Source organism: Dreissena polymorpha, chromosome 13, assembly GCF_020536995.1.
Source record: "Dreissena polymorpha isolate Duluth1 chromosome 13, UMN_Dpol_1.0, whole genome shotgun sequence".
Taxonomy (NCBI): Eukaryota; Metazoa; Mollusca; class Bivalvia; order Myida; family Dreissenidae; genus Dreissena; species Dreissena polymorpha.
In genome coordinates, this window is record NC_068367.1 from 54,531,001 (window position 1) to 54,555,753 (window position 24,753).

Sequence of the window (24,753 nt, forward strand, 5' to 3'; positions counted from 1 at the left end):
GTTGCTAAGTAGAATAGAAATAAATGGGCCGGGAAACAGAATCGTTATTATATAATTAATCCGTACACTACAATATACAGCTCGTCCCTTCTTGCTTACACTAAATATCATTGCCAAGAGTGGGAGTATACATGCTTAGCCTCCGGCTTTACTCAAATAACGCCCATCATCCTTCACTAAAGCTTGGATGATGGATCATTATTTTCCGTTAAGCCTCCGGCTTTCCCATGTATACTGAGCATCTTTAAATATAGCAACAAAACATAACATTAAAAGATGATAATATCAGAATACTTTTATCCGATAATTCAATACTGACAGAATCAAACATATAAATGTAGTAACATGTAACAATCATCACCACATACATACATGTAACTAAAATCACCACAATTCTACTTTAAGTATGCCCATGCATATATTATTAGACTTCAAACAACAAACCGTTTACCTGGTTATACTATCAACTTACTATGAAAAATAGCGTTATTAAATGACATATTTTTATCCACTACTGTTCTATAATAAAAATTATAAAAACAAGGCTGAATAGATGCACAACACAATAGTTATAATAAGCTGATAATTAACAAAACAACAATTAAGTGTTGGTTATTGATGTGGCTTCAAACTGCTAATTGTCTCAGCTAAAATATAATAGCAAAAACAACAAGCAATTATAAATCCACCAACTGCTGGAGTCTTGACCACTGGTATGTGTCAAAACATAATTACGTGACATTGTTTATGTGTGAAATACATACACTACGGGCAGGAAACAAACTAACTTGGCCAGACACATTAAATATGCTCATATTCTAATACATGTTGTCGTAAAAATGAAACCCAAAACAAATATGTTTGTTGATCGTTTAATATAAAGACAATAATCATACGGCGCAATAAACGCACACAAAGTAACTTAAAGTACTTTAGCCGATTCTAAAAATGACAATGACAAATGATAATTGGAATTTTATTAATACATGCCTGTGATAATCGTATTTTGTTTTTATAAATTCGATTGTTTTTATTTGCATTCTTTAAAAATAATAATTATTTCTATCCGGATGACAGCAATTTCTTTAGAAACGGGAATGCAATCACTAAAAAAAAAACAACAGCATGCTTTTGTATTAACTAGTTTATCTATTTTGAATCCGTGCACATTAAATTAATTATGATTTTAAATATTATTATAATTGTTCTTTTAAATTTCTTTGACTAATAAAATCCTTTAAAAAAGATTTTGATTTGAAGATGCGCATTGACTTGGCGTCATGTCGCGGATTGCGGCTTGCCTCAGCATGTCTTGGCAGACAGATGCGAAGCTTCACGCGAAATGCGACTTGCCACCGCATACTGATGAGGCTTCAACGACTGACTTGGCATCAACTAGTTGCGCCTTGCCGCGGATCGCGAAATATGTTTGTTCCGCGTTGGCTGTACTGCATAATAAACTGATTTAAATATTTCAAGTTTATCACTGGCCTAAATTTCCCATTTGCTTTTGGCACAATAAAAATATAAGAAATAAACTGATTTTCCTCATCAACAGAAGGTACTATAGCCCCTTATTTAATCAATGTGATTACTTCATCTCTAACTATTTGAAATTGATCTTCACTGAACGGAATTTCCTTAGGAATAACATTCTGGACTGGTTGCATAAGAAACTCAATTTTATAACCAGAAATGGCTTGCAATATCAAAGCATCTTGAGTGTACTGTTTCCATATATAAGCATTATCTTTAAATCTACCCACAGTCACTGTACTCACCATCAGTTTTTTGACTGGTGTTCCATTGTTACTGTTGCACTGGGTGCAGACAACCTGCCTCGTCGAGCAGCGCCACCAAAGGGTCTAGCTGCAGGCCTAAATGAACCTCTTTGAGGATTAGGGGCATACCTCATCGGCTGACCAAAATCATAACCAGCAGAAAAACCACCACGGTTAAAACCCCTACCACGGGAACCATTGAAGGGACTTGGGACATAGCCTCTGCCTCTCTGTGAGTGTCTCAAATCCTTCCCTAATGAGACGCCATTATCACAATTTTTTATTTCTTTCCCAAAATCGTCCCCAAACAACATTGACGACACAGGCGTGTTGAAATTACACATATTTGAATATCTCTTATTAATGTTTGGCCTGATAAGATATCTTCGCCTGAGCGATAATTTGTACTGGACCTGACTCATAATAGTCATTATGTCTGAGATGAGGGTTCTAGCCTCTGAATTACTAGAAATTTGGGGTTTAAGCAACTCAGCCAACTTTATCATTGGTACAATGCCAACTGCTGCAAGATTTTGAGTGTCCACCATACCTCTATCCTGTGACCTTGCAGGCTTGTTAAGAACCTTCCATATCTCATTATTTACCAAGGGAGCACCAAGGTATGTACAATTCTCAGGAATTCTATATTTCCCAATAAAAGCATCCATGTCACATTGTACAGTACATGCTGTATCAACCAAATTAGCTAGTGATTGAGAAACAGCAGAACCTTTCTCCCCAGCTTTCAGTTTTGGTAAATCCCAAATTTTATCACTGGGAGTATTATCACTCTTCCCATCAAACAACACAGCAGAAAAATCTGCGCCAACAGCTTGATTGTTATTATAATCTGGACACAGTCCTTCATCATATTCAGAATCAGAGTCACTGCAATCAACTTGCACATGCACATTTGGTAAAGAATTCAAACTGTCCCCATACTGCGTTATTTAATCATTTTCTGTGACTTCGTCAACAGTACTCAGGCCTAAAACCTTTCTCAAATTACTAATTTCCTCTTGGGATAATGTAGAAAAATCTACGGTGTTACTGTTAGTGTTAGTTTTCAAACTTTTCTTAGAGCAAGACTTACTGTTATCAACAGTTTTATTTTATTTCTTTTATAATTGTTTGCTTTTGTCAGTACCCTTCGTACCGACCACTGCCTTTTTTTGAATCACCACCGACTTAACAGTCGGTTTAGACACTGACTTAGTGGTTTGTAACCCACATTCATCCGAATCAAAACCCGAAAACTCGTCAACTTCTAACGAATTACAAATAGAAAGTTCATCACTCATAGTTAATATTGAAGACAAATAGGGATAAAATATAATGCTAGGACAGCGTCCTTAGCAAGGCAGTAGAAAACAAGGGCTGTTTGTAAAACATGCATGCCTCCCATATGGGCTCTCCGTTGTAGTGACAGCCATTGTGTGAATATGTTTTTTTGTCACTGTGACCTTGACCTTTGACCTAGTGACCTGAAAATCAATAGGGGTCATCTACCAGTCATGATCAATGTACCTATGAAGTTTCATGATCCTAGCCATAAGCGTTCTTGAGTTATCATCCGGAAACCATTTTACTATTTCGGGTCACCGTGACCTTGACCTTTGACCTAGTGACCTGAAAATCAAAAGGGGTCATCTGCGAGTCATGATCAATCTACCTATCAAGTTTCATGATCCTAGGAATAAGTGTTCTTGAGTTATCATCTGGAAACCATTTTACTATTCAGGGCTTCCCCTGGCTCAAAAATTTCTTTAGCCAAATTCACCTTGCTATTGCAAAATTCTTCTATTTTTGGCCATTTTAAGGTTTTAATGAAGAAAAAAGTTGTAGCCAAATAGAATTTTCTTTAGCCAAATAGGTCAATTTGTAGCCATTGGCTAATTTGGCGAATGGCAGAGTAAGCCCTGCTATTTCGGGTCACCGTGACCTTGACCTTTGACCTAGTGACCTGAAAATCAATAGAGGTCATCTGCGAGTCATGATCAATGTACATATAAGTTTCATGATCCTAGGCATAAGCGTTCTTGAGTTATCATCCGGAAACCATTTTACTATTTCGGGTCACCGTGACCTTGACCTTTGACCTAGTGACCTGAAAATCTGTAGGGGTCATCTGCCAGCCATTATCAATCTACCTACGAAGTTTCGTGATCCTAGGCATAAGTGTTCTTGAGTTATCATCCGGAAACCATTTTACTATTTCGGGTCACTGTGACCTTGACCTTTGACCTTATAAGTGACCTGAAAATCAATAGGGGTCAACTGCAAGTCATGATCAATCTACCTATCAAGTTTCATGATCCTAGGCCTAAGCGTTCTTGAGTTATCATCCGGAAACCATTTTACTATTTCGGTCACTGTGACCTTGACCTTTGACCTAGTGACCTCAAAATCAATAGGGGTCATCTGCGAGTCATGATCAATGTACCTATGAAGTTTCATGATCCTAGCCCCAAGCGTTCTTGAGTTATCATCTGGAAACCACCTGGTGGACGGACCGACAGACAGACCGACATACCGACAGACCGACATGTGCAAAGCAATATACCCCCTCTTCTTCGTAGGGGGGCATAATAAGATTACAAATCATAACAGTTAATATGGAAATACACAAAATTTCACAAATACCGTCTGAAACGACTACCTCGCACCACGCTAAAACGAAGAATGGTAAAAACGGGTTGTCTTCCGGTTGGATGGACTGCTCACATGACGTTTTCAGCGCGTGGTTTAAAATGCGGATCACCTTGTTGTTGTCACGTCGCGACAATATGCTCAGTATACATGCGAAAGCCGGAGGCTTTACGGAAAATAATGTTATAGTTACTCATTCACCAAGTATAAATATATTGTTACTTCTATACCAAATATAAATATTCAATAAGTTATTGTTACACATTTACCACACATAAAGAAGTTATGGTTAAAAGATACCTATCAAGTTCATGAGAAAAAATCACACAAAAAAACAAGCAAAAATTGTAAGCCATGCTTACAACGCAAAGTTTTCCCTCTTACCTATTGAAACATTGCATCTGGCAGCTCTGGAGATCTGAATCTCTATGGCAACAGATTTGTTGACAGGGACCACATGGCTATCAGTTGCTAGGGTAACGGAGGTCAGGTAGGGTCCCAGGTGGTTGTAAACTGCCCAGCAGTCATCCACCCCGCCCACATGTAAGTGTCCTTGATTTCTGGAACACATATGTGAACAAGTTAATTTAGAAGGATAGTGGATATGACTTTGTATTTCAGCCTTTTTTTTTGAAAACGGGTTCTAATGCATGCACGTAATTTAAGTGTCATCCCTGATTAGCCTGTGCGGTCCCCAATCGCAAGATCTTTCCAGGACTGAGAGGCCTGAAGACAAAATCTGAGGAAGGCCCTGCTGTATAATAGTATTTAACCCTTTGCATGCTGGGAAATTTGTTGTCTGCTAAAATGATGTCTGCTGAATTTCTTAAATTAGCATTTTCTTCGATTTTTTTCAAAGAATACTATCAGAATAGCAAACAGTTTGGATCCTGATGAGACGCCACATTCTGTGGCATCTCATCTGGATCCAATCTGTTTGCAAAGGCCTTCAAAATTCGGTTCCAGCACTGAAAGAGTTAAAGACTATTGAACAATTAAACCAATTAGTACTCTGGGAATAATTCACTCTCTAGCCCTTCATGTCCCAATCATTTTATAATTTAACCATGCGCATAAAATGTCTACCTCAGACCATACAGAATCAAGAATCCATTCCTTACAGACATTCAAACATCTTTAAGTTTTTGTTTATCACTCTCCAAAGTGCACCTATGTCATTATGTAATCAATTACTTTGCGTCAGATTTACTTCAAAAGTAGTGCCATTTCATGCTGTCAGGCTTATTGATAGGCAGCAAGCCTCTCTCAGACTGTCCAGAAATGCCATTATATTTTAGACATGATTACTGCAAGCTTCATTTCCTATGGAATCCCAGAACACCAGATATTGTTTACATTGAACAACTATTCTAGTGTCCTCACTTCATCATTGTTTACAGACATAAAATCCGGCAGTCTGCTTCCACTGGAGGTTTCCTGCCCCATATCAACATCAACTAGACTTGTTAAGTTTTGTCTACCACTGCTCAAGATCCTTCAATGCTTATGCAGTCATTACAAGCCCACATATGATTTGGACAGAAACCGTTTGTAGAACAGTACAGCACATTAACAATGGCTTGCTACACTACGCGGCCCGCGATTTTTGCCTAAATCACCAATCACCGCGTTTGGGCCAACGTGGCAAATCGCGGTGATTCGCCGCAAATCGCGGTGATTCACCGTGATAACACTCTACGGGTGATTCGCGGTGATTCCGCCATGATTTCACTGCGACCATCTCGCGATGAAGATCAGCTGTTGAATCATGGCAAAACACCGCAATTCGCCGTGATTGGCGTTGACTACTATATTTAAATTTCAACTTATTAACTAATGTCATTATTATTGACAATCACCTTATATTGCGAAAATGTATTCCAATATGAAAGTAAACACTGTACTTGCTGAATGTTGAATCCTGATTTCCAAACAATATCTTTATTTGTTGAAATAACAATTGTACAGTACCGCTCATGCAAAACCAACAAAGTTCTTGGCTACAGATTCTTTTGTTCTCAAAGTTTCTCCCCAGCCACAACAAGTATTCACTCTGAATCATGCCTAGGCACTCGGCGAGAAACAGGTACAGGTAATAACCTGATATTTTTACTTCTACGCGATTGTTTTAACATTTTGTCAGCTTCTCTGCATACTTCATACAATTACCATCGGATGTCATCTGTCAATGATTTTGAAGGTCAGTAACCATATCGAAGAAATTTACATAGTTCAATCTCGGAAACGAGACTTGCTTTAAACGTTGAAATAAACGATATATATTTGCATAAAACTTGCTAAAATACACAGACGACACAAATATAAAAAATGTCGACCATTTAAATAAAATCAAATGGTTTATTTGTAAAATGAATACTTTCACCCTGTCCCGATTTTCAGAAAATGACTTTTACATGTGTATCTAAATTTAAATATACACATTGCATCGGATGATGTACGCGTCTCCAATCCCGATTGGGCTGCTAGATCTATTTAATAAAATAGTAGCGTGTAAAATTCATTTGATGGAACAATAGTACACGTTTGTCTATACTATTTCTTGAGCAATGTTGAACGGCATATACTTTTGAAAATGGAAGCCGTCACCATTCGGAATTATCATGATTTTAAATGTTTCAAACATAGTTTAATTGTTACACTTAAAATAAGGCGGTGAATCGTTTGATTTGGTGGCATTCTGTTTCATTTCGGACCTCGTGCAATTTTTCAGATCATAATTTCTGTGCTTTATTACTTGAACTTGTTAGTTTCTGACCACGTGTGCTACTGAAAGTAACCATGGGGCTGTGTATTATGGTCCGTGGAAGTTGCTAGGACCCGTGTTGATGATCCCTAAATGTTAGATAAGCATGTGCACTATCGATTAAGTTGGTAAGTACAAAAGTTCTACTGAAAACCACTGATTGCGTCTTTGTTTTATTATCCAATCAAGCCCCGAACATCCAATATCTTGTGTATTACCAGAAACAAACTTAAGATAAGCATGTGTCGTATGTCAAAACAATGATTGTATAGCTGTTAACATATTAAAGTAGCTCACACAGTTAATTCCCATATATGCTCTTAGGAACAGACTTTCATAAAACATTTAAAATAACGATATTTATTTTCATAAGAATTGCTAATATATAAATATATAAGTTTGACAATTTCAATAAACAGATTGATTTATTTTCACAATATTAAATCCCTTTCTTGATTCCCAGAAAATGGCGTGTACATGTTGCATTAAATCTAAACTTAAAATAATTTGTTTATTGGTCTTTGAAGAATATTATGAACTTTACACGACATTTGTGTGTAGTCAGTATACAATTATAGCAATAATTGTTTCAATAACGAAGGAACTGAAACAGCGTAACGGTTACAATACAGCGTGTTTTAATTTTATTTTATTTAGAGGAAATGTCAATGCCAAGTACATGTATTTTGCGAGGTACCCTGGTAATTAAGTTGAAATTCACAACGAAACTTTTAATGATAATTAAAATTGATGATATCAATGTTTTACCCACTATGAAATGTTTATTTACAAATAAATACACACACGCCAATTTTCGCGCGCTTTTTATCAGAACAAAGAAATTAATATAATTCATTTGCACTATGTATTTGTGGCTAGAATTTGTAACCGAAAATAGCTGTACACTATGCGTGCAAACCGTGTCAGGTGATTTACGCATGTACAATACAACTGATCTGATTGGGCACTTATTTCATCAAATCTTTAAATAGGAACATATGCCAAAATTCGTTTGATAATTTCGAACGTTTGTGTTTGACATTCTTTGGGATGTATGTGATTGAGACAGTTGAAACGTATGTATCGGGGAATTAAGAGACTCGGAAAAATACAGCGATTACATTACAATCAGTTATGAGTTCTCCATGGCTTAAAACTGTTAATTACATCATCAAAAACGCAATTATCACTCCTCCAGTTGGGTATCATGCAGCTAGGTGCGAACACTGTTTTGTTTTATACGAAGCAAAAAACGAGAGCGCCGATGGCGTTAAAAGCATAGGTGCAAGATACAGGGAAGAATGGCGTCACGTGGTATAATGTAGTTCGATATCGCCATCCGCGAATTTCTCAAATCAATAATTTCAAACAATTACCGACTATTTAAATAGATAATCTTTCCATTTACATCAGTGTTTGAAACGCTTATGAAAAATAATTACCCAAGCCTTTCAAAATTTAAGCACGGACAGATCTGTATCGAACTATTTTTTCCACAAATGAAAATAGACGCTACCCTATTCGTCTGCGTCAAGAATTTGTCGTAAAACTTGTGGTAAGCGTTAGATGCAGACGTGCACAACAGATTGAGTTCTGAATACAGATTTCTGAATGCAGATTTTTATAGAAACTCCTCACAGCAGTTACTTCCCTTGCTTCGCCCGGTCAGTAACTTCTAGTATAAGGGAGGCCACTGCGTAGGAGATTGAGATTTATAGTGCAGATAGAATTGTTTTACGAACGAAATTTGTTTTAGGTTATAAGAAGATTTTTTGACATAAAACGGTCTTAGAAAAATTCACTAAAAACGGTGTCAGCAATATTCTTGGAAGAAAACGTTAGAAAAACGTTTCCAAAAAAAAATTGTAAGAATGACCATATACTAAATTAAATAGATATTTCGTCTGATTTTTGATCAGGTAAGGCTTCATAAAGGGCAACCAATCGATGTGGATTTTCGAAATGTGGTATATACCATAAGCATAGGTGCGTAAACGCACCTATGCTAAAAAACTGTCAGTGGCATGGGTGTGAAATATGTGTTGACATTTTAAAAAGGATACTCAATTATATCTGCAAACAATGCTAATAATCCCATATTGCTTTAATCTCTGTGTAGATTATATATGTACATGTAACGTAGGAAAATCGTTCTTCACCAGGTTGACCTAGAACGCGGTGAATCGCAGTGAATCACCGCGAAGATTATATTTATCGCATTCGCGGTGATAATGCTCAACCTAGCGTGATGAAACGCGCGAGATTGCGGTGATTTTTCACCCAAAATAAATAATGACCACCGCGTGTCGGTGATTTAGGCAAAAATCGCGGGCCACGTAGTGTATTACCAGAAAAGGCAAACAAGAAATATCTTTAGAAAAGATATTCTGTGTATATCCTGATTGTGAAATAAAGGTAGAAAATGTACTTTTCTAAATTATTAAATTAAAATGAAGGTTTAAAAATTGTTGTTGTTTTTTTCACTTAAACATTGCATACCCATCCTTGAAATTTTTGTCATGAAGTGCACGTATACTAAACCACAAACTAGTGTTTGCAGAAACAAATTTTGCTACATGTGATCACATCTTATGTGTCCTCACTTGGCTTATAAATTCATGTCTTCGTCATCGAAAGATTTTATATTTGATTAAGACGCAGTTTTCTTTCCGTACATTCAAATAACACTGTTACATCCGTATCATGCAAAGATTGGTCTTGAGGCGTATGCGGCCAGCGTATCTCAAGCCCAGCCTGCCCACTTGCTCAGTCTGGTCAGGGTATGCAAGTTCTCGTGGTATCTCCTGAATATCCTCCTCTGAATGCATATCCTGACAAGACTGCGCGGATGCACAGGCTGGACTGTAGCTATGTTGCAGTATATTGCATAAGACCCATTTTTGCATAACACAGGTCTTTACAAGTCAGATTGCGTCTTGTAAGTGGAACATCAAACCACTACACTTTCTGATTGAAAATTGAATCACACTGTGCCATATAGCAAACTGGCAAATGTTGGCATCCTCTGGCTGGCAGGAAAATTGTTAATGATGATTGACCGCATTCGTCACACATGTGTGGTTAGATAATTAAACAATTTCCCTTCTATCATGGACACTATACTTCTTCAGTATTTTTGTCTCACAATGCACAAAAAATGGCATTTACCGATAAATTTCCATTTCTTTCCCTAAAATTTGTGTTATTTGATATCTTGAAAGCAACACTGTGTAATCAACATAAGGTGTTTATTAATAGTACATTCCGTCTTTCCCTAACGATTTATTGACCCAGCACTGACACTGACAGTCTTGGGGAATTGGGGATGGAACTTACGGTAATGCGTTATGGTAACTGGGCCACATTGAACATGCAGAGAGAAGTCCGCATTTCCCTACACTGATTAGTGTTACATCCTATACTACAACGACGCAGTGATGTTGCCAATGTTCCGTGGGATTATGCTCAAAGCAGCCAATAGAATGAATGGAGTGTATTCATTCAGGTCTGCTGGCTTTATTTAAAGGTCATTAAAGGTTAAAAACTGGGTTTAACAGCTACGCCATAAACCTCTTCCACAACAACATTATGTTATTACTTTAATAAGAAACGCATATTCCAAATTTATAAACCTTGGCCAAATTGTCTTTTACGCTTTCAAAAATGTATTATTTTCAATAGTAAACTCAATATATAATTTTATGACAACACACCTAAGCAAGTAAGATACACTACTAGTAATTCTTAAATTATTGAACATAATATAACACATACTTTCTAATAAAGATTCTATTCTTGTAAGGCTGTTTGTCTTGTAATAGCAAGAGCAGATCAGTTGGTGATAAAAAGATACAATATGATTCTCAGAATTCTATTTAAGTACATGCCATATGTTATGCTTCTGGTTTTATGCAACAGGAACATATTGTTATGTTATTGTTAGATATATGATTCTGCATGATGATGAAAAACTCCACCCATCTGTAAAAGTAACAGGATAACACAGCGGGGAATTGAATGTTAGCTTGTTGTGTTTTAGCAGAATGATTTGATCCCAATAGTTCCCCACTGTATAATAACTGCAAAATGTATGTGATAAATAATATATTATACATAAAAATCCATTGATATCACATATACAGTACAGGCACCGTGTACTTAAACAAAAACGCCTGTCTGCGGTGTTCACTTTTCCCAAGGGTGATATTTTGCGGGGGGCAGACACGCTACTGACTGCAGTGTTCAGCGAACACCAGAAATCATCGCAATTTCACGCTATCGAACACCCGTAATCACCGCGATGCTGCGCAGCCACCGTAAACACCTGTCTGCGAGAGTCATTCACGCGTTTTAAATGTAAATGTACAACATAAAATCATATACTAAATGTAGATATTACATGTATGTGCACATGTATGCGTACTTAAATTCGGACAGTAGGTAAAGTCGGAAACGTAAATAAAGCGTTTAGATGATCAATACTATTAACTCTTATGGTGTTAATCAATGCAATTGCCCTTTTAAAAAAAATAAATTCTGAGTTTCAAAGAAATCAAGAGAGTATTAAATCATTTATTTACTTGTGTCCGACTTTCAGTACTGTCCGAATTTACGAATTGCATCCGTATGTTATGACACTTGTGTGCAGTCAGTATACATAAAATAATTGTTTCAATAATGAAGGAATTGAAACAGCGTAACGGTAACGATACAGCGTGTTTAAATTATATTTTATGAAGAGGAAATGTCAATGCCAAATTATTCGCGAGATATCCCAGTACTTTAGTTGAAATTTACAATGAAACTTTTAATGGAAATTACCGGTAAATGATCTCAATGTTGTACCCACTACGAAACTTTTATTTACAAATAAACAAGCCCACACCAATTTTCGCGCGCTTTTTAACAGAAAAAAGAAATTCATTTATTTTATGTAGAATTTGTAACCTAAAATAGCTGTACACAACGCGTGCAAACCTTGTCAGGTTAAATTTACGCATGTTGCAATACAACTGTCCTGATTGGGCGCTTATTTCATCACATCTTTAAATAGAATCATATGCCGAAATTCATTTGATACTTTCGAAAATTTCAAACGTTTGTGTTTATGACTCTTATCGTCTATATTACCCATCCATAATTTGATTTCAAAAATGAAAAAAAAAAATTTATGGGATTATCGAGAAATGGATAAAGATGGGAGAAGTTGCATGTGTGCGATTGAGACAGTTGACACCACGGACTCTAGATGAGACAATATACGCTCCGTGTTGACACATATGTATCGGGGAATCCAGAGACTTGGGTTAATAATATTACTACAATCATTTATGAGTTCTCCATGGCTTCAAACTGTTAATTGAAAAATCAAACACTAAATTAACACTCCTTCAGGTGTGGTATCCTACAGCTATGTGCGAACACGGTTTTCTTTTATACTCGGCGTTTATAAAGACAGAAAACACTGTCATGGGCACGGGTGTGAAAAAAAAACATAATTCATTATCACTTTTAAATGAAAGGGATCAATAAAATACGTTTATGTTCAATTATTTTATTTTAAGCGAACACGATGAACACCGCGGTAGATATTATGGGTCCGCAGTGATTCGCGGTGTTCATCTTATGGCAAACGGCCCCCGCGACATTTGATCTGATCACCCATCGCGGGGTTCATATTGGTAAGCGAACACTGTGAGATGAACACCGCTGCAAGTGGCGTTTGTTTAAGTACACAGTGCCTGTACTGTAGCCTACTTAGCAACAGGGCTACCACTGGCTGATAATTTTCTTGAGCCATAAAATACCTGAAAACATAGTAATTATTTTCATTTTGGTGGTTTTATGAGGTTTTATGAAGAACAAGAGCTGTGTTTGTGAAACACATGGCCCCCTACTGCGCTTTGAAGCCATATATTTGACCTTTGACATGGAAGGACCTTTCACCACTCAAAATGTGCAGCTCCATGAGATACACATGCATGCCTAATATCAAGTTGCTATCTTCAATATTGCAAAAGTTATGACCAAGGTTAAAGTTTTGGGACAGACACACAATGACAGCCAGACTGACAGACAGACAGGCCAAAAACAATATACCCACGATCATTCGATCCGGGGGCCAAAAAATCTGAAGCCAATTACGATTTTCTTAAGCCAAATTTGCTAATTTGTAGCAATTGGCTAATTTGGCATATGGCAACGTTTTTACTAGATAAATTATTACACAAATTGAAACTGATAAAGAAATAAATTACATAAATAGCTATTTGATTTGAATATTGGAAAAAAACTTCAAAATGTTAAGATCTCCACACTTCTGTGTTTGGAAGTCAAGAGGGGCTAGCATGGGGCCAGCAAATAGGAGCATGGTAAAGAAGTGCATGTCTTTCAAAGTTTGCAAGGTCCTTTTGAATTTCAGGTTGCATTATGTCAGGGCCCAGAGTGTGTCCCAGCACAACTATACATAATTATTTTGACTAGGAAAAGTTGGGGCGAACTCCAATTTCCAGCTATTTTTTTTTAATGAAAGATATTTAAATTTTGGCGTGATCGTGTGCTGTGTGTTTTGGGGGGGGAGGGCAGAGTACTTGAAAGAAAAACAGCTGGATATATGGTGACCGCCAACCACTTTTACATTAAAGCCGGACAACAAATTATTATCTAATTTATGGTAAACTTCAAGAATATTGAACATGAATCAAGAGATTGTTCAGTGTAAAATTGTAATTTATGCAACAATAACCTCATACTAATTCTGTTGCTTTCAGAACCACAACCTTTTACTTGATTATTCCTTATTTGTTCAAATAATGTTTCCCATAAAAAAAATGCAAATGTTAGCTCTGTAGAGGAGTGTGATTTTGTCTGCAACAAACCCTCTCAATAACACAAAATCTTGACTATACAATGTATGTTGAAAAAAAATAATCTAAATTTAACATCCCATTAAGTTTGTTTATTCCTCAACTGAATTGCATCAATTCATCAAATTTCAAAAAAACAGATGTTGCTGTCTACTTTAAAATTAGCTGTCAGATGTTGCAATAAAAAAAATCTTTTTAAAAGCAAATTGTAAAGAATAACCCTTGGATGTTTTGTGCATGTGCTTCATTTTGAGACATAAATATAGATTACAGGAAAAACCATTCAATCATCAAAACATAGGTTAACATTGCTAAGGTTTGAATTTTCAAAATATCTGGGAGCTTTGCCCAACTTTTACAATAAAACATCTGGTTCAATTTGAGTCTGTTCATCAGATGCATCTGTTTTTTAATGTTTCGGCATTTTCTTTTTTGTGAGTGTTCTCTTTGTTTTGGAGGAAAACACTATAATTTAACAGATGTATGGTTTTGAGATTAAACTAAAAACATCCATCGCAAAAACAGTTCAAACCTTAGGTCCCAATATATAAGAGCAACTTATAGCCAGAGACTTGCCTTACAGCTATACATGAATATTCTTCAGCACTTGGTCTGAATCTTCAACATTAAACCAAAGATAACTAAAGCCCATATGTTCAATAGATTCTGGTTGCATAATATTTTTCTAAGTTGTGTATGTTTGTTTGGTTATTTAATTTCTTTGCCATTTTTGAAACAGTGTGTTAAAGTCCAGCCTCATCACAGTGATATGACTGGTTCCCAGCAAAGCTCTATCATATCCCTGCGTCACACATCAAACACCATGTTATAATTGTATATTCAACAAGGGATGTTTGTAAAACATGCATGCCTCCCATATGGGCTGTCAGTTGTAGTGGCAGCCATTGTGTGAATACATTTTTATCACTGTGACCTTGACCTTTGACCTAGTGACCTAAAAATCAATAGGGGTCATCTGCGAGTCATGATCAATGTACCTGTGAAGTTTCATGATCCTAGGCGTAAGCGTTCTTGAGTTATCATCCGGAAACCATTTTACTGGTTCGAGTCACCATGACCTTGACCTTTGACCTAGTGACCTGAAAATCAATAGGGTTCATCTGCCAGTCATGATCAATGTACCTATGAAGTGTCATGATCCTAGGCCTAAGCGTTCTTGAGTTATCATCCGGAAACCATTTTTCTGTGTCGAGTCACTGTGACCTTGACCTTGGACCTAGTGACCTGGAAACCAATAGGGGTCATCTGCAAGTCAAGATCAATGTGCCTATGAAGTTTCATGATCCTAGGTGTAAGCGTTCTTGAGTTATCATCCGGAAACCATTTGACTATTTCGAGTCACTGTGACCTTGACCTTTGACCTAGTGACCTGAAAATCATTAGGGGTCATCTGCCAGTCATGATCAATGTACCTATGAAGTTTCATGATCTTAGGCATAAGCATTCTTGAGTTATCATCCGGAAACCATTTTACTATTTCAAGTCACTGTGTCCTTAACCTTTGACCTAGTGACCTGAAAATCAATAGGGGTCATCTGCCAGTCATGATCAATGTACCTATCAAGTTTCATGATCCTAGGCCAAAGCGTTCTTGAGTTATCATCCGGAAACCATCTGGTGGACGGACCGACATGTGCAAAACAATATACCCCCTCTTCTTCTAAGGGGGGCATAAATATATTATTTATTTATATTTAATTTCACATTTTTTAAATGTAAACCAAACATCAAAGGTTCAATTTTGTCATAAATGATGCTAGTTTGCATTAAACAAGAGGGCCATGATGGCCCTAAATCGCTCACCTGACTTACCTTGCTACATCAACTTAAATTCTATCAGACCCATATACAATCCCAAGAAAGATTTCATTAATTAATACATTCTGACATAATGTCATTAAGACGTGATGAATACTGTGACCTCTTTCATCTACACAAGGTTTTACTAGAATTGGCCCGGTGACCTAATTTTTGACCCCAGATGACCCATATACGATCCAAGATAAGATATTATCAAGATAAACATTCTGACCATACTTCATTAAGATCAGATGAAAACTATGACCTCTATTGTCTACAAAAGGTTTTTCTATGTTTTGTCCTAGTGCCCTAGTTTTTGACCACAGATGACCGAAATACAATCCCAACCCAGATTTAATTAAGATTAACATTCTGGCCAAATTTAATTAAGTTTGGAGGAAAACTGTAACCTCTACTGTCTACAAAAGTTGTTTTTTTAATTTGACCTAGTGACCTAGTTTTTGACCCTTAATGACCCAAATTCAATCCCAATACAGATTTTAACAAGACAAACATTCTGACAATATTTAATTAAGATCTTCTGAAAACTGTGACCTCTATTGTCTACACATGGGTTTTTCTATGATTTGACCTAGTGACCTAGTTTCTGACCCCAGATGACCCAAATACAATCCCAATCTAGATTTTATCAAGATGAACATTCTTACCAAATTTTATAAAGATTAAATGAAAACTGTGACCTCTATTTTCTACACAAGGTTTTTCTTTTATTTTACCTAATGACCTAGTTTTTAACCCCAGATGACCCAAATACAATACCAACCCAGATTTCATCAAGATAAACATTCTGACCAAATTTCATAAAGATTGGATGAAAACTGTGTCCTCTATTGTCTACACAAAGTTTTTCTAATATTTGACATATTGACCTAGTTTTTGACCCCAGATGACCCAAATACAATCCCACACAGATTTCATCAAGACAAACATTCTGACCAAATTTCATAAAGATTGGATGAAAACTGTGACCTCTATAGTCTACACAAGGTTTTTCTTTTATTTGACCTAGTAACCTAGTTTTTGACTCCACATGACCCAAATACAATCCCATCCCAGCTTTCATCAAGATAACATTCTGACCAAATTTCATAAAGATTGGATGAAAACTGCGACCTCTATTGTCTGCACAAGGTTTTTCTATTATTTGACCTAGTGACCTAGTGTTTTACCTAGTGACCTAGTTTTTGACCCCAGATGACCCAAATACAATCCCAACCCAGATTTCATCAAGATAAACATTCTGACCAAATTTCATAAAGATTGGATGAAAACTGTGACCTCTACTGTCTACACAAAACAAATTGTTGACGGACGGACGCACACACGCACAACGGACGCTGAACATCACACGGTCACATAAGCTCACCATGTCACTTCGTGACAGGTGAGCTAAAAAGAACACTTGTATTTGTTATTGCAGTAATTACCATTTAACCCAAATGGGAGGTTACACTGCAGAACAATTAATTTGAGTTTATTGCTTATTTATTACCTTGGCAGTTGTGTGCCTTTGATGCTTATATACTGCAGATTAATTTAATTTTGTTGACATGAAACTTTGTGTACTCCAAAAATCTGTCATATTTGTTGGATCTAAATTTTTTTTTTTTGTATGTCTTCCACAAAACTTCGGCTGTAATTGTTTGTTGAACATTTGATTTTGTGGTTGAGAAGATCCATAAAAATCCACGAAAATTATTGTCTGGCGAATCAAATTGGTTTCACAAAAGTATATTTACAACTTTATGATGCTTAAGATGCTTCTTGAGCTGCAAGCCATGCTCAACATTCCACTCACCCTTTCCCACATAGATACGTTTTTTAACACATTTGTAGTCTCTATGAAAGTTAAATTTAATTCAAGACCTTTCTAACAAGATTCAAATTTTAAAGGCTTCATTTACAACACTTAGATACTGATGAGCAGCAAACAGCATTAAACCTGAACAGACTGCGAGTTACTCACATGCTGTTCTGGTTATATGCTGTTTGCACATGGCCATCTTCACTTTGCTTCTAAGTGGGAAAGGGCTAAAGCTACAAGTCTTAAACTTAGAGAGTCTAAGCCACACAAGTTCCACTCACCTGCAGCATGGGGGTTGTGCCTGGTTGCTAAGATTGAATTCCTCACCAAGGTTACCGCATGCACAGCGTAATGCAGACACCTCTTGAATAAACACTGTCTGGAATCTGTCAAATTAAAATGCTGCATGTGGGCTTAATGTAATTACAGAGGAAAATTTTCTATACCTGAACTTACTTGAAAGAGAATAAGTAATAACATGATTGATAGCTAGCTAGATTTCTATAGAACATAATACTAATTGTAACAAGCAAATTTGATGAATTGATATCCCCCGCCATTGATATCTAAACAGCGATGAAGATATATGTTGATATCTTATATGGTTTCTGAAACACCAATTCTATATCCCCCTCCTTTTGCGGGTGATACTAAAATTAAGAAAAATATTCTTAGAAAACCAAGACTTAATTTTAATTATGACTTCTTCGTAAAAATTTAGGAAGAATAAGCATATTTGGCATCCCAGGTATGATAAGCGGACCCGTGACAACAGTACAAAAAAAGGCCTGCTAACAGATGTACACAGAGACATCATGGTACATGTATCTTAATAGCTCAACATGAACAACAAATAATAATTATCAATTTATTTTATTTGTTTTGTCTGCATGTTCTTGCTTCATGAATAATGGAATGGACCAGGCTATTTGATTTGAAATGATAGCAATATAAGGGAAACAACTCTCAACAAATCTGAATACATGACAATTTTAAGAGTAATCATTCTGTCATAGAGAAAATACGTGTATAATTTAAGGCAGCCAATATATGTACAAGTGATTTTAATAAGACATGTTCATATACATGTATTGCAAGAAAATAAATTGCTTTTGATACAATAAAACCATAAAAATCCAGCTACAAATTTTCTAAATGAAAGGGTTGCAAGAACCTAAATAAAGTTAAAAATTCATGGAAAACTTAAAATACCAGGAACTGTTTTAATGATACTTGATACAGTTATGATGCTTTAACTATGTCGAGACCATGCTTACCCTTTGTCAGAACACCACTTCACACAGTCATACACATTGGTAATGTTTACAGTCTCTATGGCAATGACAGTTTCACCAATCCTGCTTGTGCAGCCTTTATACCATGTCGAACCTGAAAATATCATCCATTATGCATAAACACATTGGTTGGGAATGAAACTTTCAATATACACAATGTAATTCATAAACATATCCGGTATGGTTATCACATAAATTTTGTTACAATATTTTTGAACATCTGAACAACTTTTAGAATTAAACAAGGTCTTGGACAGATGACTACCCCAACATAACCAGAGGGCCATGATGGCCCTGAATCGCTCACCTGATTAACCAAATACAATCCCAACCCAGTTTTCATCAAGATAAACATTCTGACCAAATTTCATAAAGATTGGATGAAAACTGTGACCTGTATTGTCTACACAAGGTTTTTCTAATATTTGACCTATTGACCCTAGTTTTTGACCCCAGATGACCAAAATTGTTTGACCTAGTGGCCTAGTTTTTGACCCCAGATGACCAAACTACAATCCCAACCCAGATTTCATCAAGACAAACATTCTGACCAAATTTCATGAAGATTGGATAAAAATTGTGACCTCTATTGTCTACACAAGGTTTTTCTATTATTTGACCTAGTGACCTAGTTTTTGCCCCAAGATGACCCAAATACAATCCCACACCAGATTTCATCAAGATAAACATTCTGACCAAATTTCATAAAGATTGGATGAAAACTGCGACCTCTATTGTCTATACATGGTTTTTCTATTATTTCACCTAGTGACCTATTTTTTTACCTAGTGACCTAGTTTTTGACTCCAGATGACCCAAATACAATCCCAACCCAGATTGTATCAAGATAAACATTCTGGCCAAATTTCATAAAGATTGGATGAAAACTGTGACCTCTACTGTCTACACAAAAAAATTGTTGACGGTTTTTCTATTATTTGACCTTGTGACCTAGTTTTTGACCTAGTGACCTAGTTTTTGACCCCAGATGACCCAAATACAATCCGAACCCAGATTTTATCAATATAAACATTCTGACCAAATTTCGCAGAGATTGGGAGAAAACTGTGACCTCTACTGTCTACACAAGCAAATTGTTGACGGACACACGCACGCACACACGCACGCACATACGGACGCGGGACATCACACAGTCACATAAGCTCACCATGTCACTTTGTGACAGGTGAGCTAAAAATTGGACCCACTATCTGGAAAATTATGTGAAGATTCAGTGAAAAGTGAAAGAACAGGGCTTGAAATTGAGGGTCTGATTGTCCGGTTCTACCAAACAAGACTGCAATAATGGCCCTAAAATGCTCACCTGATACATCTGACACAGAATCAAACATGGCCTAGATACTGTCAAAAAAACTATGCAGAGAACGAATGACGTAATTGCCATAAGTGTGTGGTTTTGTGACAGTTTGTTGTCTTTGTCAACTACAACACCCATTGAAACCTAGGTTAACACCACAACGATGAAATCGAGACAATTAAGTTACTTAGAAGACAGATGATGGCAACCGCGTATATTCCATGTGGAAACTGTGCATTTCATGCATACTATGGTCAAATCATTTATTCCACTCAAATGAGCATAATTAAATGTGTAATCCGAAACACGCTTCTGAATTTTTATGTTAACACAACATAAACTAATTCTAGCTTAAAACAAGACTATTGCCAAGCAATAAAAGTCCCCTACTGGCTAAACCATTGTCAGAAATTCCACCATTGTCAGAATATTTTTTTATTTGTTGCCATAGCAACCAGAATTTTTGACGTAGGAACAAACTGAATTGACGTGCATAATGTCCATATTGCCATCTATCCATGTTCCAAGTTTCATGAAACAAGAGGGCCTGAAAGGCCCAAAGTCGCTCACCTGAGATAACAAGATATTATTGGGACAAATCTTCTTACCAAGTTTCATTAAGATCGGAAAATAAATGTGGCCTCTAGAGTGCTAACAAGGTTTCACTATAGCCATATAAGGAAAAATGCCCCGTCCCCTGGCGGCCATGTTTTCAACCAACTGGCATAATTTTCGAACTCGTCCAAGATATTATTGGGTTAAATCTTCTGACCAAGTTTCATGAAAATTGGACAATAAATGTGGCCTCTAGAGTGTTAACAAGATTTTACTATAGCCATATATAGCCATATAAGAAAAAATGCCCCGCCCCATGGCAGACATGTTTTTCAAGCAAAGGTTACCATTTTTTAAATCATCTAAGATATCATTGAGACAAATCTTCTGAGCAAATTTCATGAAGATCGGAATATAATGTGGCCTCTAGAGTGTTAACAAGGTTTTACTATAGCCATATACATGTAAGGAAAAATGCCCCGTCTCCTGGCGGCCATGTTTTTCAACCAACCAGCATCATTTTCGAACTCGTCCAAGATATTATTGGGATGAATCTTCTGACCAAGTTTCATGAAGATCGGACAATAAATGTGGCCTCTTGAGAGTTAACAAGATTTTACTATAGCCATATAAAGCCATAAAAGTAAAATTGCCCCGCCCCTTGGCAGCCATGTTTTTCAAGCAAACGTTACCATTTTCGAACTTATCCAAGATATCATTGAAACCAATCTTCTGACCAAATTTCATGAAGATTGAACAATAAATGTGGCCTCTAGAGAGTGAACAAGGCAAATGTTGACGTCGCACAACGGACAACGCACGACAGACAACAGACAAAAGGCGATCACAAAAGCTCACCATGAGCACGTTGTGCTCAGGTGAACTAAAAATATTAAAAACTTTTAAAGTTATCGCAGGATCCAGAAAAACACCATTTTCAGCAGTATTTCTAGTCTATTTGTTGCCATAGCTATAGCAACCCTAATTTTAGACGTAGGAACAAAATGAAATGACGTGCATAATTTCCATATTGCCATCTATCCATGTTCCAAGTTTCATGAAAAATATTAAGAACTTTTAAAGTTATCGCAGGATCAAGAAAACCACCATTTTCAGCATTATTTGTAGTATATTTGTTGCCATAGCAACCAGAATTTTTGACGTAGGAACAAAATTTAATGACGTGCATAATGTCCATATTGCCATCTATCCATGTTTCATGAAAAAATATTAAGAACTTTTAAAGTTATCGCAGGATCCAGAAAAAAACCACCATTTTCAGCAGTATTTCTAGTCTATTTGTTGCCATAGCAACCAGAAATTTTGACGTAGGAACAAAATGAAATGACGTGCATAATGTCCATATTGCCATCTTTCCATATTCCAAGTTTCATAAAAAAATATTGAGAACTTTTAGAGTTATCGCAGGATCCAGAAAAGTGTGACAGACTGACGGATACAAAACCATAAGTCCCCTCTGGTGAAACCGGTAGGGGACTAATAAACAGCGCTTCATGTTTTTCCTGTTCAGTGCTCCAGCTAGGCCTAATTTTTGTGGGCACCCCGCCCTGCCCTTCTGAACCTCCGCCCTGCCCCCCCCCCCCCCCCCCCCCCCCCCCCCCCAAAAAAAAAAATATTTATTTTTTATTTTTTTTTACATATGATTATAGATAAATCTCTTATAACATTACAAGTAACTAATTTATTTCTCATTGTAGACATTATATTTAAATGGTTTAAACTTTAATAATAATGGGAATAATATATTCTTACAATTATTAATAACATATAAATTAACATGCATGCGGAAGCATTCCAGAAAAGCCGCACACTCGAAAGTTCCCTTTTGACAAAATTCAGCGCGTCAAAAGTGCCTTTTTGGCAAAAAAGCCAGTCCACCCTGCCCTTTTTAAATCCTAGCTGGAGCACTGCCTGTTGTTCGGTTGTCTCAATAAAAAGTGCGAACAAACTATGCAGATATATGTGTAATTTGTGTGAAAAGTGTGGGTGTATTTATTGTTGAATAAAAAACGTGAACAGCAAATCAGGCGATACATGTGTGTTCAGTGGGAAACCCCCCATCCCGATAAGACGTTATAATCAACTTATTTCATCAAATCTCTAAATAGTCAGATTTGCCCAAATTAATGTATTACTTAAGAAATTCTTGAGCAGTTTTATCCTAAATATTTACCAGAATTTTCTTTTAAAAACAAAATATACGGGGTTATCGGTCGATGAATATATTAAGCAACGAGAAAAGAATTAAGTACGCAGTAATTGATAGAATTAGGTTGATATGAATCCATTGGGGAATCATTCGAGTCGGTATTATGGGTATCTATAATCTATGCATGAACCTTACCTTTTCCCACTTTCTCATTCTTGAGTGCTGTTTTAAAAGGCCATTTTACTACAGAAGCATAGTTAAGTGGCACAAATCAATTAAGCAAGGCAACATCTATGAACAATTTCAAGATGTCTAATGGCTCCCAAATTAACATTTCAATGTTCAAATTTGCACGTTCGTACTGCCCAACCATTTTTAAATCTAATTGATTTTAATAGCCACTTGTTTTCGCAATATGAAATTTTTTGTTATAGCCACTTTTCTTAAACTTTAGCATTTGGCAACACTTGCGAATGGCAGCGGGAGCCCTGCCCCAGCAGCTTTTAAGACATGCACTTGCTTCCATTTTTGGGAAGTTCTCAGCCAGGTATGTCTCCTATTATTTTTGCCTGAATTCTGATGACATATGTGCGCAAGCCTCTAGTCTTCATCAGCAGGTCTCCAGTACTTCACAGGACCCTGGATGTTGTCTGGTCCATATAAGCCATTTACAAATTGAATTGTGTAAAAAGTTTCTGCTCTCTTTTGGATATTATGTTTGGTGAATTCTTGTCAATTATTTTAAGATGAATGTTTCGAATTTGGTGAAGAAATGACCAACTATTTTATATTAATTGATACAGTTGCAAAAACAAAACTAATCTTGTGACACTTTAATAGCAAGAATTACACTAAGAATGTTGACTAGATATTTTTAATATTTCTGTACTTCACTACATATTCTAATTTGATTGAGAATTGTTAATAAAAAAATCACCATAAACAAGTCTACCTTACCTACAAACAGTCACCTGTTACTTTTAACTTCACAAAATAATGAAGTCATATTTTGTAAATATAATAGTAGTTATTGAATACATCAAATTAACGCTTTTAAATCTTAATTAGTTATTACTATCAAAGAAAGACAACTCGTACTATCTATGATATTATACCTTTGTTGATGTTTTCCTCCAAAGAATGAACGTTTAAAACAAAACTCAGGCACAGGACACTTATAACTACAGTCGTCCCCATATCAAACTATATAAAATGGTCGAAATGTCAGCATACACCGTAATTTCGAATACATTTCGCATGTCTACATGTAATTTATTAATTAAAATCTCACTGAACTTTTTCCAAATTTTCTTCAACAGGTGCGCTGATAACTACGCATATTATTAAACATCGAAGACATTTTTCGAAAATTTTAAACATATTTAACAAACATATATGATGTCATTGTGTACTGTTTATTTGTCATATGTTGGGAAATTTCGACAAAAATATACTTGCAATACTGGGAACTATATTCTTCAATGATTGTACTTCGGTCCTCAGCATCCTTACCTTTGACCTCAAGCTTTGCAAAAAAGCTTTATCTCGTTAACGCATCCAGCAAAGACAATTCGCATCCAGTATAAAGACGAACGCCAATCACAGTATCTAAGATGTACTGACAACATAGAAAACAAAACTGTAACGTTGATAAACCTGTGATCCTGTTTAGTGTAAGATCTTTTGTTAAACACTCATTTATTGCGCAA

At 36.3% G+C, this 24,753-nt stretch overlaps 1 protein-coding gene across 1 annotated transcript in view; it reads right to left on the reverse strand.

Annotated features, from left to right (window-relative positions):
* Positions 1 to 24,287, reverse strand: part of LOC127854678 (uncharacterized) — a 131,980-nt gene extending 107,693 nt beyond the window's left edge. The window contains exons 1-4 of the mRNA XM_052389739.1: positions 24,160 to 24,287; positions 18,984 to 19,095; positions 17,988 to 18,092; positions 4,815 to 4,990 (exon numbers count right to left, since the gene is read on the reverse strand). Coding sequence (XP_052245699.1) covers positions 4,815 to 4,990; positions 17,988 to 18,092; positions 18,984 to 19,095; positions 24,160 to 24,241 — 475 coding nt within the window. The 5' untranslated portion in view covers positions 24,242 to 24,287. The remainder of the gene's footprint in view (positions 1 to 4,814; positions 4,991 to 17,987; positions 18,093 to 18,983; positions 19,096 to 24,159) is intronic.
* Positions 24,288 to 24,753: the final 466 nt, after the last annotated feature.